Source organism: Emys orbicularis, chromosome 7 (genome assembly GCF_028017835.1).
Source record: "Emys orbicularis isolate rEmyOrb1 chromosome 7, rEmyOrb1.hap1, whole genome shotgun sequence".
NCBI lineage: Eukaryota > Metazoa > Chordata > Testudines > Emydidae > Emys > Emys orbicularis.
Window position 1 is genome coordinate 99,162,728 of NC_088689.1, and position 16,065 is coordinate 99,178,792.

The 16,065-nt window shown below is 54.4% G+C and overlaps 2 protein-coding genes across 2 annotated transcripts in view; both read right to left on the minus strand.

Moving 5' to 3' along the window:
* The window catches only part of ATG2A (autophagy related 2A), a 38,506-nt gene extending 38,259 nt beyond the window's left edge, over positions 1–247 (minus strand). Inside the window, exon 1 of the mRNA XM_065408620.1 lies at positions 21–247. Within this exon, the coding sequence (XP_065264692.1) occupies positions 21–191 (171 nt within the window). The 5' untranslated portion in view covers positions 192–247. The remainder of the gene's footprint in view (positions 1–20) is intronic.
* Positions 248–6,124: 5,877 nt separating this feature from the next.
* Positions 6,125–14,016, minus strand: LOC135881156 (solute carrier family 22 member 6-B-like). The gene is made up of 10 exons (XM_065407700.1): positions 13,648–14,016; positions 10,845–10,948; positions 10,416–10,570; positions 9,810–9,978; positions 9,359–9,482; positions 9,001–9,119; positions 8,006–8,223; positions 7,423–7,531; positions 6,609–6,812; positions 6,125–6,197 (listed from the first exon to the last, which is right to left on the minus strand). Exons 1-10 carry the CDS (start codon positions 14,014–14,016, stop codon positions 6,125–6,127), a joined length of 1,644 nt encoding a protein of 547 aa, XP_065263772.1.
* Between the last annotated feature and the right edge of the window lie 2,049 nt (positions 14,017–16,065).

Genomic DNA, 16,065 nt, shown 5'->3' on the forward strand with positions numbered 1-16,065 from the left:
CCCTGCCCCCGGCCCCTCACCCAGATGTCGAGGTGAATGTCCCGCAGCGCCCCGGCGCCCTGGTACAGGTCCAGGCTGAGCTGCTCCAGGCTCAGCCGCTCCTCCAGGTAGTGGCCCAGGTAGTGCTGCAGCAGGTAGCGGCAGGCCCGCTTCTTGATGGAGCTGGACCAGGGGAAGAACCAGCGGGACATGGCTGGGTGAGGGACAGGGGCGGCTCTACCCGACCCGGGGTGCGCCCTCCCCACCTCAACTTCACTCTGCCCCCCCGGCTCCGCGGCCGGCTTGTTTTCCCCCAGTACTGGCCCGCTGGCAGGGCAGGCCCCGCACTGATTGGCTGGGAGAATGTGGCTCGTCACCTCTCGCTCTGTTCTGATTGGCTTCGCGGGGAAGCGCCACAAAGCGACCCAGGCAGGAATGAAATAGAGTCCAGAGACCGAGACTGCGTGTGCGCACGTTTATGCCGCTGTAAAGGGGCTCGGACCGAGCATGCGTCCCACTGACCAGAGCAACAAATGGACTCTCCGGGCGCTAAATAGATCCCGACGCCTCCTTACTGCGCATGGGTGCAGTGAGCTGAGCTAGAAAATGACACCCCTAGTGCCAGATAGGTGCCACCCACCCGTCCCCACAACGCATGCGGGAAGTGGCCAATACCAGGAAGTGGAGTGAAATAGTTCCTAAGGCCCCATTTTACAGACAGGGAACTAAGGCAGAGGCTAAGTGACTTGCCCAAGGTCACATGCAAATAAATAGCAGAGACTAGACTTGATCATGGGTTTTTTGAGTTCTAAGAATGCAGCCTAGCCACTAGACCATCAGCCAAGAGCCCCAGATAATACCATGCCTGGAAGGGGACATGGTGAGAGATGGGAAAGGTTCAATTAAACATTGGCCAGGACTTAACAGGATGCAATAACGTTGTGATGTCCTCTCAGTGGAATGTGATGTCATCATTCTATGTGGTGATGTCATTGTGCTCCTTTGTGGTGTCATTTCACCTCCCTGTGATGCCATAATAAAATGGGGCCCAGCCAGGGCCATGCCTGTAGAACATAACAGTTCAGTCTCCTGAGGACTGAAATGCTTTAGCTGTGATGTTAACTAAAATATTTGAGCTTAATATATGGGTAGCTGCGTGAAATTCTCTGGCTTGTGATTCAGACTAGAGATGATCTAATGGTCCCTTCTAACCTTAAACTCTGTGAAACTATTAAACCAACCAGAGACTCCAGCTGGGAGGAACAAAAGCAGCCAAAACAAGGACCTTTGGACAGCCAGAGAACTGCCCACAGTTTTGGTTGGACTTTCTCTGCCATATGCTGATTGGCTGTTTGCTCTAACCCTCTACCTCCCTCACACTCTCTTCATCCTGCTTCACTCTACACCTGTCTCTCTTACCATCTCCTCCCCTGCCCTGTCCCCCCATCATCCTTTTCTACACCTTTCTTCCCATTTAGCCTCTCCGCAATAAACCCCCCCATCCCCCCAAAATCATTAAACTAACATGCTATTTGCTGCCATCACATAGATTGCTCTGCCTGTGTAGGATACCCCTTCCCCCGTGCTGTGTCTGTCTGATCTATTGAGATTGTAAGATCTTAGAGGCAGAGTCTGCCTGCTACTCTGTTTGTGCAGGGCTTAGCACAATGGGGTACCATTCTTGGCTGGTCCTTAGGCACTACCATACTAAACTTGATGAACAACAACAATAATAGTGCTGCATTGTAACATCACTGTGTTACATTGTGATATCATAGCACTGTATTTTGATGTCATAGTGCAGCATTATGATGTCATTGCATTGCCTTGCAATGTCCTAGCACTATATTATGATGTCACTGTGTGAGACTGTGATACCATCATGCTAGCTGTATTGTGATGTTAGTGTGCTTCCTCATGATGTCACAGTGCTGTATTGTGATGTCACTATGTCACATTCTGATATCACATTGTGATTAGCTGTGTTGTGATGTCATAGTGCTGCATCGTGTTGTTACAATGCCGTTGCACCCCAGGAAAATGTCAATAACTGGCATGGATAAAAGCCAGTAAGGCATTGTCAAAACATCACCCAATTGCACTAGAATGTCCTCCCAGTGGTAGTGCAGAAATGTCACCCTGGCAGCACATGCAAAGTGCCCTCGCTGTGGCACAGCACCACAAGCTGGTGTCCATACGCTGCTGCAGCATCGAGCACAACAACATCATGACAACCCAGGCAGCAGCATGGCACATGGAGGGGATGCTGTGGCATCTTATGGTCTCCCCAAATTCTCCTGGCAGCTGCCAAAACCCCACAAACCGAATCTTCCACAAGGAAAGCAGGAAGATTGTGGAGAATTCACGATGGGCAGCAGCTTCAGCTGTGGTTAGACAATTCCTTTCCTATACTTGTTCTGTGTTTGTACAGCTCCTAGCACAATTGGGGCCTGGTCCGTGATTGCAACTCCTAGCACTATTTCAATACAGAGAACAAATAACAATAGTGTGACATTCTATACTTTGGGGGAGCGTACTGTAACCCGCATATTCCTCATTTTCATATAATCGTGATCTTACATATAAAGCATGTCTTGTAAGGTATCAGGGGAAAGGTTATGATCTGCTGAAAGTCATTTCTCTATCCATATATGCGCATCATTATTGCATATGAAGTTATGAGAATTGTGTTGTATGATGGTCACTAAAACATGCTGTAAATTGCGGAATCAGCCAGATATTAGCTCCCCAGAGGCAACAGGAGGGGTGTCAAACAACCCATCAAGAGCCATTGTCCAGCAAGGGAGCTACAATGCAATGACTCACCTGCATGAGGCCACACCAGGGAATTGCTCAACCTTGCTTGGGGAGACTCAGCAATGCCCCCCTGCCATGCCTGGACATGTGCTCCCCAAACACATGGACTGAGTGTATAAAACAGACGGAGTGGACACATACTGGGCCCTTCTCCTGCCCCCACCTTCGCTGCAAGCAACTTAGACACTGAGAAGAAGACAAGACTCCAACAGAGGAGATTGGCCCAGGTTTAAGGAACAAACTGTATATTAAGGACTGCAATATCCAATGGGGTGAGAAAAACTGCTTAATCTAGATGTTGCCCAGTCTAATAGGGTTGAGAGTTTAGACTGCGTCCTTATCTTTTATTTTCTTTTGGTAACCACTCTGACTTTTTGCTTTCATATCACTTAAAATCTATCTTTGTAGTTAATAAATTTGTTTGTTTATTTTACCTGAAGCAGTGCGTTTGGTTTGAAGTGTGTCAGAGGCTCCCCTTGGGATAACAAGCCTGGTACATATCAATTTCTTTGTTAAATTGATGAACTCATATAAGATTGCGGCGTCCCGTGGGCATAACTGGACACTGCAAGACGGAGGTTCCTAGGGTTGTGTCTGGGACCGGAGATATTGGCTAGTGTCATTCGGTTGCACAATCCAAGGAGCAGCTTACATGCCAGAGGCTGTGCGTGAACAGCCCAGGAGTGGTGGATTAGGCTGGCAGGGTAAGGCTGGCTCCCAGAGTCAAGGATTGGAGTGACGTAGCAGATCACCAGTCTGGATAACACCAGAGGGGAACGTCACAGTCATCTTATTTTCTAACCATAATAATCTTATTTTCCATCTGCCTCCAACAGGCAACTCCACAGGCTCCTCAGCAATCACAAAATCAGTGGCCAGAAGGGAACAATCAATTCCAACATTTCAGGGACTGTTCTAGGTCTCAATGGGCAGTACCCTCTGGATTATGGGGAAATTCAGAAAACCGGAAGAGCCCAGTTTCCACTACAATAAGGCCAATTTGGTGCAGCAAGCAGAGGAAGCTCTGTGGAGCAACCTGCTGCTGCTTAGGAAAATCACAGGTAGTAACATGATGCTGTTCTTTCTCATCAGATGTACAGCCTGGCCTCCACCAGCAACGAAATAATAATGTACAGCACCTAGCACAATGGAGCCCTGTCCCGTGAGTGGGGCTCCTAGGCACAGCTGAAATGCAAATCCCAAATCCCAATGCAAGCTTCTGAACACCCACACCCGCTGTGAGAGTTTGTGAGCTGTGACTGAGTGATCAAAGGGCATCAGCACTGAATGGCTGTCTCCTGGGGAAACAATCGGGTAGCTACCGGCAATGCCAAAGGAAATTGCTCTTCCCAGAAGCCTGAACACACGGCTCTACCTGATCCACAGGGGCAGAGACTGTGCTTCTCCCAGCCAAAGGGTGGCATTTCCATGGCCACAGACACAAGGCCCAGAAGGAACGCTTGCCTCCACAAAGGGCTGGGACCAAACCCAGGGCCTTGTAAAGGGGGCTGAGGTTAGAGAGAGGGGATGGGGTGCAGGAGTTTGCTGTTTCCCATAGACCTGTAACTCTCCAACGCTTTCAGAGAGAGTGTGTATGTGTGTGTTTGCGTGTGTGTGCGTGCGTCCCTGCTGCCCCTGGCTGGAGGGAATGAGCCCTGCTTTGTGTGCAAGCTCACACGCATGCATAAGAAATTCCTTTGCTAAATCTGTGCATTTCCTTCCTTTGCTGCTGAGTTATCCCTGAATGGTGTAACTAGGAAAACCAGGGTTCCTACAGCCAGGTAGATGCCAGGGGAGAAATATATAAGCAACTTGGGGACTCGGGAGGAGTGGGGCACTGTTTCCAGGGTCTAGGCAGCTGAAGTCCCACTGCTCAAGAAGGGTGTCAGAAATGGGGTATAACCCTGGGAGACCCCGCACAGGGACAGGGATCAGACCCAGACAGGGGGCTGAGCAGCATGTGGGATCCAGCAGTTGGAGCCCATCACAACAAACCAGTGCCCATTTGGAAACCAGGATTGGACCAGTTTGTGACCCCAGGGTGTTAGCAGGTGGCTCTCCCACCTGGCTACTTAATATAGGAAACACACGCTGCATACGGTCCATACAAACCCCAGTCTTGGACCATTGCAGTCAGTACTACTTCAGGAGGAAGAGCATCCCATTGATTCCTCAGCATGGCTTCTGGTCAGCTGATATTGCTATGGCAGGGGGAGTGTCACCAGATGGCGCTGTCACACATAGCCTTACAAGTTATTTTCCCCAGCATTGAGTCTTTGAAGCCACACTGTATCATTGTTGGTTTTGTGATGTACTTATTTTCTTTCCAGATATGCTGCTGTTGCAAGCAGCAAGAGAATTTGCTCTTTGCTTTAATCTTTTTAAACCGCATCAGTTCTGGGGGGCAGAGCAGCTCCCAGGGAACTGGGCATGGGTGTTTGGGTGGAGTTTACAGAAAGAAGGGATTGTCTGCAGTGCTGTTTGTGTCCACCTCTGTTCCAGGACTGGTGCATATAGCGCAGGGGATAAACAAGCTACACTAAGAAAATATCCACTGATTCTGTCTCACTTACTTCTCCTCTGATAGGAAACCAATTTACAAGGTTCTGACACCAGCTATGGCCGAGGGGCAGCAATATTAAATAGGTGCATTTCAACAGAGGTCACACAAAAGGCTTTCCATGTCAAAACCCTTCCTAGCAAAGGGGATTTTCTATGCAGCTAGTGGATATGGAGAAAGGTTAAGTATACAGAATAAAACACTGTCACGTTAATATGTGCTAAGCAAATTGATTCAAAGTCCAATCTACCAATTCTGCTCCAGCATTTGCCATGTGATGAGCCATGTGTAAATCAATTGTGAAAAGCACTGCAAGCAGGTCAGTTCCACGGTAGTATTGGATACGTGCCGGAAAGAGTTAACTACGCCAGCTCTCTAAGGGTTTACAGTCAGCCTAGTGGGAAGAAATGTCTCCCCTCTTCATCCTGTGGCAAATGAACACCAAAAAACTAAAAATCCAAGCTGGAGAATCCTAGATAAAAAGGACCCTTTCAAGATTTTGCTTCTGTAATAAAAAGCTGGTTGTCTGGTTCTATATCTATCTAGTTCGGTAGTGGGGCCTATCATGCTAGTATCTGAGCCTCCCACACATTAATAGATTTATTCCCATAACCCCCATGGGGCAGGGAAGCATCATTAGCCCCACTTTACAGATGGGGAAATTGAGAACCAAGCGATGAAGTGACAAGCCCCAAGTCACACAGGGAGCCAGGATTTGAACTCAGGTCTCCAGCATCCCAGTCCAGTGCCTGACACAAGAGCCTGTATTTAGAATTTGGTTTCCTTGGTTCCCCTGGCTTCTTTCCTCAGTTCCTCTTTCTTGCTCCTTTTCTTTCTTGCTCTGAAAACAAAGGGAGAAGAGAAGAACAAAAGCACCAAACAGCTGGATCATTAAAAATAACAATTAATCATTAATGACTCTTTGTCCTTTCATCCAAGACTTGTGTAAAGTATTTAAGATCTGTCCTTCTATCCATCCCCATATACACCTCCTAGATAGCAAGCTATCCATCCATCGCCATGCACGCACACACACACACACCCCTAGTCATCCCAAACACCCCAGCTATCTATCCAGCCATCCCCATACACACCACCCCTCTATCCATCCACACACACTGCATCCATCTATCTATCATACATTCACACACCTGTGTCCATGTACACACACTCTCATGTTCGCGCACATACACTCATGCTCAGACACACACAATCCTGCCCCCAGCCCTCACACAGTGCCCATCATACCCACCTGTCCTCCACCTGCTTCATCGTGTTGGCTAGTGGGACCCCCAAGGTCTCTGGTAAGCAATTGACCAGGATGCCAGCTGTGATGGGCACTGCCCCGAACAGGAGCAGGGGCAGGAAGGAGACAAAGGCCTGGGTCATCTGCATCATGGGGGCTGCCACCGCTCCCAGCCGGGCCATCATGTTGGTGACCCCCAGCCCTGTCTGCCTGGGGAGAAGGGGAAGCCACAGAGAATTGAGCAATCCCATTAAGGCTGGATACTTTATACAAATGAGCAGATGGTCTAATTTGCATATTTTATGAATAAGCAACTGTTTATTTGCATAACCCCCTTGCAGTCAAATCTATTCATTCCCACTCCAGACCCATCAGTTCTCAGCTCCACCTCCCCTCCCTCCATCAAGATCTGCCCCAAGCACAGGTCCAGGGCTCCCCCAATGGGACACTGAAGCAGCCGCTTGAGACCCCAGGTGGGGGAAGCTGAAATCAGGAGTGTCCCAGCCAAATGGGGAGGCTCAGCAGGATCTGCCCCAGCAGGACCAGAGGGCGCAAACAAGCGGAGATACCCACAGAGCTCAGCAATGTCCTAGCTGAGGAGGGACTGGAACAGCTAGCTGAATGAGGGGGGAACCCCAGGGAGGGACATCTTGGACCTGAGCAATGGGACCCTTAGGCTGGGCCTCAGGGCATCATTCCTCACCATGCGGGGGTATTAGATTGAACATCCCAAGTCACTAGACTCCCAGCCCTGCTCCCTGCGCTTCAAGCAATGCTGCCTCCATTGATGCTGTCCAGCAGAGGGCGCCGCCCCACGCACCTGATGACAGTGGGGTAGAGCTCAATGGTGTACAGGTAGGAGCAGCTGGAGGAGGAGGAGAAGAGCCCTTTTCCCAGGACAGTCAGGGTAATCAGCAGCACCTCCATGTCTAGGGGGAGAGAGGGGAAGAGGACCCAAAATGCATCAGGCTGAGAAGAGCCCCCACCCCAATGCGCTGTATCCCCTTTTGCTCTGGGGGTGCCTGTCGCTAACTCAGAGACCCAGCATTGGGTGATGGGCAGCCCAGGACCAAACCCACCATGCTGGGGCTGCATGGCGCCATAGCTGGGCTGGGGTACTGGTCACTTACCAGTCCCCTGGGCCACCTGTAGGGCTACTATCTCGGCCACTGGCCAAACCTCCTTCCCACCACCAAAGCCACCCCAGCTTCCACCGCACCATCACCGGCTCAGTTTCCTGCACAGCAGGGAGGACGGGATACCAGGCTGGATGGGCCCATTGGTCTGATCTGAGATGGCAGGGAGTGGGGGCTACCGGGTCTGATCTGGGCTGGGCTGCATGCTGGTGAAGCCCAGGGCAGCGGGGAATGCTATGCTGACTTGGCTGAATGCCCTGGTCTCACCATGCGGCACGGGGATGCTGGCCAGGATGAAGAGTCCCCCCAGGACCAGGCAGGCAGACTGCGTGAGCCGGCGCCCCAGGCGGTTGACGACCACGGCCACCAGCATGCGGAAGGGAATGTCCACAGCGCCAAAGATCAGCTGCACCAGGAAGATGCTGATGCCCCTGAAGCGCTGTAGGTCCAGGGCCAGGTGGTAGTAAGAGAAGCTGTTGGAGAACCTGCCGTATGGGGCGGGGAGAACTGGGGTGAGGGGGGCTCAAATGGGGAGAGAGTCTGGCTGTCTCCCAGCCCCATTCCCGTCTGTTTGTCTCTCCCTCCCTCTTCCGTCTGTCTCCCCTTCATGTCTGTCTCTCCCCCTCCTCTGGTCTGTCTGGTTCTCCCTCCCCATTTCTGTCTGTCTTTGTCTCCAGCTGCTCTGGGGTGGGGGGAGACTTTCCTGTTCATATGGGGGGATCCCCACAGGGTTTTGGTGACACCCACATTTACTTCCAGGGGGTTCCCCCACTGGAGAAACTCCCTGCCTAATTACAAACCCAAACACTTGGGGGCCAAAGCAAAGTTGAGCCTCCCCCATGCCTCCTCTTAGCTTAAGTCAGTGCTGTGGGGATAAACACTCTGCTCCCAGCCTGGCCATGGAATCCTCTGGGGGGCTAAGCAGCATGGGGACTAGAACTCAGATCCTCCAGCCAGCAGTACAGGGGCTCTGACACACAGCTGCCCCTAAGTCTCACCCCCTGCCATCTGAGCCCGAGGGGAATCCCCCTCCTCTGCTCCTAAGTCTCACCTCGTGCCATCTAAGTCCTGGGGAATCCCCCTCCTTGGCCAGCAGTATAGGGGCTCTAACACATAGCTCCCCAAAACCTTGCCCCCTGCCATCTAAGCCCATGGGAATCCCACTCAACAGGAGACAATGGTGCAACCACACTCCCCAGTCAGTTCATTGCGCTAGTATTGTTAGCCTGGGGGTACTGATGGGGGCAAGGGGAGCCCCTTACCAGGCCAGCATGAGGCATCCGGTGACTCCACGCATGGGCGCTGTCCGGAACAGCTCCAGGGCAGAGCGCCGGGAGGGCCCTGAGCTCTCTTCCTCCTGCTGCATCTCCAGCCGCAGTGTCTGTGGAGGGAGAGAAGGTTGGAGCTGAGAGCAGGGTGGAGAAATCACACCTCTTCTCCAGAGGGGGAGATGGGCAGATCCAGGGAGAGAGAACCCTGGGGCTTGACACCCAGCCCTCCCCACCTCTAACCACTAGACCCCACTCCCCTCCCAGAGACAGGCATAGAACCCAGGAGTTCTGACTCCCAGCCCCCCCATCTCTAACCACTAGACCCCACAGGGTACCCTGTGCCCCTCACCTCCAGGGAGATGCCCTCCCCCTCCAGCTTCTCGCCGTTGATCCGGGCCACCCGTCGCAGGTTCCTCAGTGCCGTCTCAGGCCTGTGGTTGACGATGAGCCAGTGCACGGACTCTGGAATCCACCTGGGGGGGGGGGGGGGGTTGGACCGGGGCTCAGAGAGAGAGAGAGAGGAGGGCATGGTGCCTGCTGAAGACCGGGCACCCATGTCCCCAGGGCTCTGGGCAACAGATCTGGGATTTTGTGCTTCCCTGACAGTTGGTCTATCAGGGGAACAGGGCTGCAGGGTCTCCATTTGGACCAGGCGACAGGCTACCGTGGGTGTGCCATGGGGTGTGGGCCCCCTCTGGGCTCCCAGACAGAGTCCTACGGCTCCTGAGCCCATAATGCCATCCCTGCCTGGAGCCGTGGCTCCCTGTGGATGTGTGCCCCTCAGCCCCAAGGGCACCTACCAGCTGTAGAGGAAGAAGAGGAAGAAGGGCACCGAGGATGCCAGCTGCAGCTGGCGCCAGTCACGGATGGCGTATGCCAGTCCAGCCAGGAGCAGCTGGCCCAGCGTCAGGCTGCAGGCGAGGATGGTGTACACCATGGCCCGGAACCGGGATGGGATCCACTCCAGGGCTGGGGGCGATGGGTAGGGTGAGACGCGGCACCCTCCAACCTCACCCTGCCTGCCCAACCTTGGGGAGCAGAGCTCAACCCCGCACCCCTCTGCGCTGGGTGGGCCCAGGGTGGGGCAGTGGGGGGAGAGCTGTCCCCCATGCACCCACACATAGAGCCCGCCCCCAGGACACCCTACACACTTCCCTCCCCTCCCCAAACAACCTCCCTCACATTTCCCCCTGCCACACAGCCCCCCAAAATCCCACACAGTCCCTCCCACACAAAGCCCCCTATCATAGCTCCCCCACAGCCCACACCACCAGCCCCCCCACAAACATCTCCCCTTACATGTCCCCCACTCTTCACACACCCCCAATCCCCCAGGTCCCCCACCCCCAACCGCATACTCAGCCCCCCCATGCCAGCTCCCCGCCCCCAGGCCCTCCCCCACTCACTCAGGCTGCTGCCGTTGAGGATGGAGCCCGCGGTACCCATGCCACTGAAGAAGCGGAAGGCACAGTAGGCTGCCAGGTTGGGGGCGAAGGCAGCACCGGTGCCCATCACACCCATCTGCAGCAGGGACCAAAGCAGCAGTGCCCGGCGTCCTAGTCTGCAGTAGAGGAGACAACACCATGGGAGAAAGGGGGGATACGGGCTGGATGGGTCCATGGGGCTGATCTGGGGGGGGAGGTGGGGGGGATACTAGGCTGGATGGGCCATGGGGCTGATGTGTGAGGGGGTCCCAGCTGGATGGGTCCATGGGGCTGATGTGTGAGGGGGTCCCAGCTGGATGGGTCCATGGGGCTGATGGAGGGGGATACCAGGCTGGATGGGCCCATGGGGTGATCCAGGGGGGCAGGGAGGGGGGATACTGTTTTACTCACCTATCCGCCAGGCCCCCGTAGACCAGTGCTCCCACCAGCACCCCCGCCATGTAGATGGACTGGGCAAAATCCTTGAGAGCGCGTTGGCCACAGACCAGGTGCCACTGGGGAGGAGTGGGGAGAGGGGTGTGAATCCAGGGGTGCCCCATGGCACTCTGCACTGCTGGGCAAAGGGCTGACTGCATAGTCAGATGGGCTTCAGGGACACAGCTGGCACAAAGTGCCAGGAACCACACCTATGCCTCCTCTGCCCACCTGAGCTACCTGAGCCCTGGCTAGTAGCTGTACCCTGGCAGCACCTAGAGGCCAGGGCCCTGCTGTGCCAGGCATATGTCCATCTGAGCCTCCCACATCAGTCTGTGCCCAGCTGTGCCACCCACACACACTTGTGCTGCCCATGCCTGTCTATGACAGGAATACCCAACTGTGCCATCCATGCCCACCTGAGCCCACCTCCGTCCTCTGAGCTCCCCCCATTCCACCTAAGCCCCATCTGAGCCCAACTCTGGTCTCCAAACCCCAGCACCCTCCTGTGCCATCCAAAGCCACTGATGAGTTCTGAGTGCCCCTTTGTGCCCCTTCCCCATTTGCCACTGGCCCATCTGAGCTCACCTGCACCCACCTGGACCCACTTGGTCAGAGCCCTGCTGGGCCATCCCAGCTGTTCCTCCTGTCCGTCCCCACCAGTGCCAGCCCAGCTGCCCCTGATGCCCATCCCCACCAGTGCCACCCCTGCTGTCCCTGCTGCCCATGTCCACGTGTGCCACCCCTGCTGCCCACGTCCACCTGTGCCACCCCTGCTGTCCCTGCTGTTCACCCCCACCTGTACCATCCCAGCTGCCCATGCTGTCCATGCCTATCTGTGCCACCCAAAACCTCCCTTGCATGCCCACCTGTAGCTCCCATGCCCACCTGAGCCCTGGGACCCTCACACCTTGTGCCCAAGCCTGCCAGCACCCATGCCCTTTAAATGCCCTCTGTCCCTTTTATGCCCTGCTGATTCCACCACACTCCCGTGTACCACCCATTGCTGCCAACAAAACCCTTATCCCCGCCTTGGCCTGGCGCTGTCCACGCAGCCAGGACTGGAGCTGAGATTCCACAGCCCCGCACAAGGGCTGGGGGGACAGGACAGCGTTCCTCCTCCCCTGCCAAATCTGGGGTCTGGAATGATGGGTGGGGCCAGGACCAGGGGCTCATGGGTTGTTCCAAGCGGGTTACTGTGTAACCCAGCTGGGCATGGAGCAGCGGGCAGCATGACATGTCACGGGTGCGCTAAGAACAGGAGAAGGGATTGGCACAGGATCCGCGCCAAAGAAAACACCAGGACTGTCATCCATTATCCCGGCTCTCAGAGAGGTGACTCAGGCTGAATTTCTGCCTCAGCAGGCCCCTGTGGGCTGGCAGGAGGGGCACAGAGGCACAGACCCTTGGCCAGCGCCAGGAGGGGTGATGCCAAGGCAGAGGTGCCATCTTTTGGGGAGGGATATTAAGTCTCCCACCCCTTGTGTGGTGACTGGCCAGTGCTCACCCTGTAGAGCAGGACTGAGCCCGGGCGCTGCTCCATGGTACACCAGCCCCTGCTGAGCCCCCCCCCCCCCCCATTCCCTGCAGCACAGCACCTCCTAGCACTGTGCTGGGGTACTGGAGTCAGCACTGCCTGCGTGGAGGCAGTGCCCCCTACTAGGTCCCCCCACCCGGCTCCCTGAAGCACAGAGCCTCTTGGTGCCACGCTGAGGCCAGCACCAATTCAGAGGGGAGAGTGCTCCCTGCTGAGCCACCCAGCTGGCTCCCTGTGGCACGGCGTCCCACACTGCTGGGGTCAGCACTAAGAGCATTCCCTAGGGAGCCACCCCCCTTCTCCCTGCAGCAGCACAATCAGTGCAGACTCCACAGGAAAAGCAGCCCGTAGTGAGCCCCCAGCCTGGCTCCCCAGAGAAGCTGGGCACTCCGTCAAGGTCTCCAATCCAACTACTGAACTAGCTGGGCCTTGCTTAGGTGATGAAACCTCTGAGGGGGCATCTCAGGGTCTCACTGAGTCATCATGGAGCTTGGCCAACCAGGCAGCCTCCAGGCTACCTCCTCCCACCTCCAGCTGGCTCAGAAGCCCCGCCTGTGTCACCTCCTGGCTGGCATTGACTGCGCAGTCAATGCAAGGGCTCCCTCTAGTGAGTTAGGGCAGCATGGGGGTCCCTGCACCACAAGGCTGTGAGCACCCACCCTTTGCTCCAGGCCCTGCCAGGGCACAGCCTTGGTCCTGGTCTACAAAGGCATTCATGGATCAGATTATAGCTACAGTGGAGACATCTCCTCCATTTAGGGCCGGCCAAGGCAGGGAGCTCCTGCAGGGCCACGGCGACCACAAAGCCCAGGCTAGCTGCCACAGAGATAAGGCATGGCCAGCCAAGTGGTTCAGGCCTAGGGGAGAACTTCCAGAGGACATGAAGCTAAGCCACAGCCCGATAGCCCCACTGCTTGTTAGATAACGCTTTGCCACCAAACTGATCCAACAGCCCCCTACATCAAGCACAGTCTGTATGCCCCCAAGGGGAAGGAGAGCCAGAGATGCCATGTAGTCCAGTAGGCACCTTGCTATGCCAGTCTAATGCATGAGACAGGCTCAGATACTATGGGTGAGAGCACAAAACCGAGGGGGAGGGGTGGATGGATGGATAGGTGGTTGGATGGGGACATAGATGGGTCGGTGAATGGATAGGTGGATGGATAGATAACCAGCCTGTGATGTTGTCACAGCTCCAGGTCCCCGCTCCCCTGGAATGATCCCTCACGCTCGCCTCTGTACCTCCGTGATGATGGTGGAGTTGAAGACACTCCTGTCGTACGCCCACCCATCCAGGCAGGGCTCAGTGGCATTGGTGCTGGTGCCATTGGGGGCCAGAAGCTGCCACTGTGGGGTGCTGAACCGCAGGCACCTGTCTGGCTCCTGGTTGCCATCCATAGGAATGTAGATTTTCAGCAGGTCTCCAGTCACCTCTGTGGTGTCATTGTCTCCCACCGGAATGTAGCACCAATGCCTGGGGACAGCAGCTGTGAAGTTCTGCAGGAAGTTATGGGAGGCCACCATGAGGAGAGGGAGGAAGACCAGGACAACAAGGATGGTTTGGAAGAAGCCCATACGTTGCTCCTTCTCCAGTTGGACGCCAGGGGCCATGGAGGCTGTGAGGAAACCTCTTCCTGACTGCCTGGTTGCTCTTCTTCTCCAGAGCCCCTGGCTCGTATAGCAGTCAATCTATGTGCCCTAGCCTGGCCTTTGGCCCTGGTAAATCTTTGACCAGCATCAAGGGCAGAGTCAGGTGGGAGGCTGAGAATGTGGAGTAAGTGGGAAAGGGAACAAGGTCCAGCAGAGGACATACTTCTCAGAAGCATTACTCATCTACTAAGGTGCTGGGGGGATGGGGCAAGTAGCCGGGTCATGAAATGGGAAATGGGACACAGACCCTTTCCTCTCTAGGGGGTGCTCGCAGCAAACCAGTCCCAGGGCGGGGTGCTGGCTTGGTAGGGGCGGTGGGGAATGGGATACTGGGGCATTTCCCTCTAGGGCTTGGGTTCTGATTTGCCCCTGTGACTGATAGTCATTCTCAGGTGATGGCTCACATGGTTGGAAGCTGTGGAATCCACTGAGTCCCGCTCCAGTTCCCCCATGTCACGGACGCTTCTGAGAGCATGCGGCATTAATGAGCCACAGAGACCCAGTGGGCAACAGACAGGAGCGTTGTGTTTTGTGGGAGAGGATTTAACCAGAATGGGAGCAGACCCCCATCACAGCCTTCCCCCTGCCTGGCACTGAACTTTGTGGGTGGGTAGAGCCTAGAGACCTGGATTGAGAATGAGCGAGGTCCTGTACCAGGCGTGGCACAGACCCCAGCTGAGATCAGGGCCCCATTGTGCCAGGTCCTCCACACATCCCAACCCAGATCAGGGCCCCATTGTGCCAGGTCCATCACAGAACCCAACCGAGATCAGGGCCCCCATCATGTTGCATGGACACACAGTGAAAGATAGTCCCGGTCCGGAAGACCTGACTATCCAAACAGACAAAAAACAGATTATTCTCCCTGTGACGGGTTGGACCCCCCGTCCAGGATGCCACCTGATGAGCTGGGGTTCCACTGAGCCCGCCCGTTCCACCAGCCTGGGCTTCCTCAACCTGTCCTTGCTGTGCCAGGCCCTCAAGTCTTCTCTAGCACACACACAGGTGAGGCCACACCCAGCTGCAGACACAGACTGAAATCAGCTCTGTGGGAGGATTCAGCTCAGGACTTTATCCAGCACTCACGTGCACACCTCCTTTGGGGTGTAAACCCAAAATCACATTGTCTTTCATTGTATAGAGAGATCTGTACAGCCTAAGCTCATAAAATCGCCCCCTCAATGTGGAGGGAGATATGCACAGCTTCCCTCTCCCCGATATGAATTGCACAAACTGGGTTTTGAAATAAACAAGAAATAAGTTTATTAACTACAAAAGGTAAATTTTAAGTGATAATAAGGGATAGCAAACAGAACAAAGCAGATTACTTTAGTAAATAAACAAAAACACAAACTGAGCTTAATACACTAGATGGGTAGGATATAAATTAGCAAATTCTTACCCTGAGTAATAAATAGGCTGGCAAATTCTTCAGGCACAAGTTGCTTTGGCTTTCCCAGGCTTTCATACACAGGCTAAAAATCCTTCTAGCCTGTGACCATCACTTCCCACAGTTCAGTCTTTGTTCCTCAGGTGTTTCCAGGTGTGTTGTTGTAGAGAGAGTGAGGTCCCCTCATAATGTCATTTTCCCCCTTTTATATCTTCTCCCCACTTGCTGGAAAGCTCCTTTGCTGTGACCTGGGTCAAACAGTTCCCATTGTGTAGTGCTATCTCTGAGAGGTTTCTATTGTACGCAGTTCCTGGGGTAAGCCTTGTGCTTGTGTGTATTTTCTCAATAAGCCATTAACATTGTTTGGCCTTTTTACTGTTGTACCTGAAAGGCTGCTTGTGGGTGTTCTCAACCTCAGGACATGTTTCAGTAACACAGACATAGCCAAGCTTCAGATCTTCACATATGACGATAGAACATACAATCCAACGAGATATTACTGTCTAGCGGATCAAGACTTTTAGAACGATACCTCACAAGGCATACTTTGTACAAGACAAATCCTAATTACATGACGGTGGTGAATATTGGGGTGCCAGGGTGTCACTCTGGGCACCCCA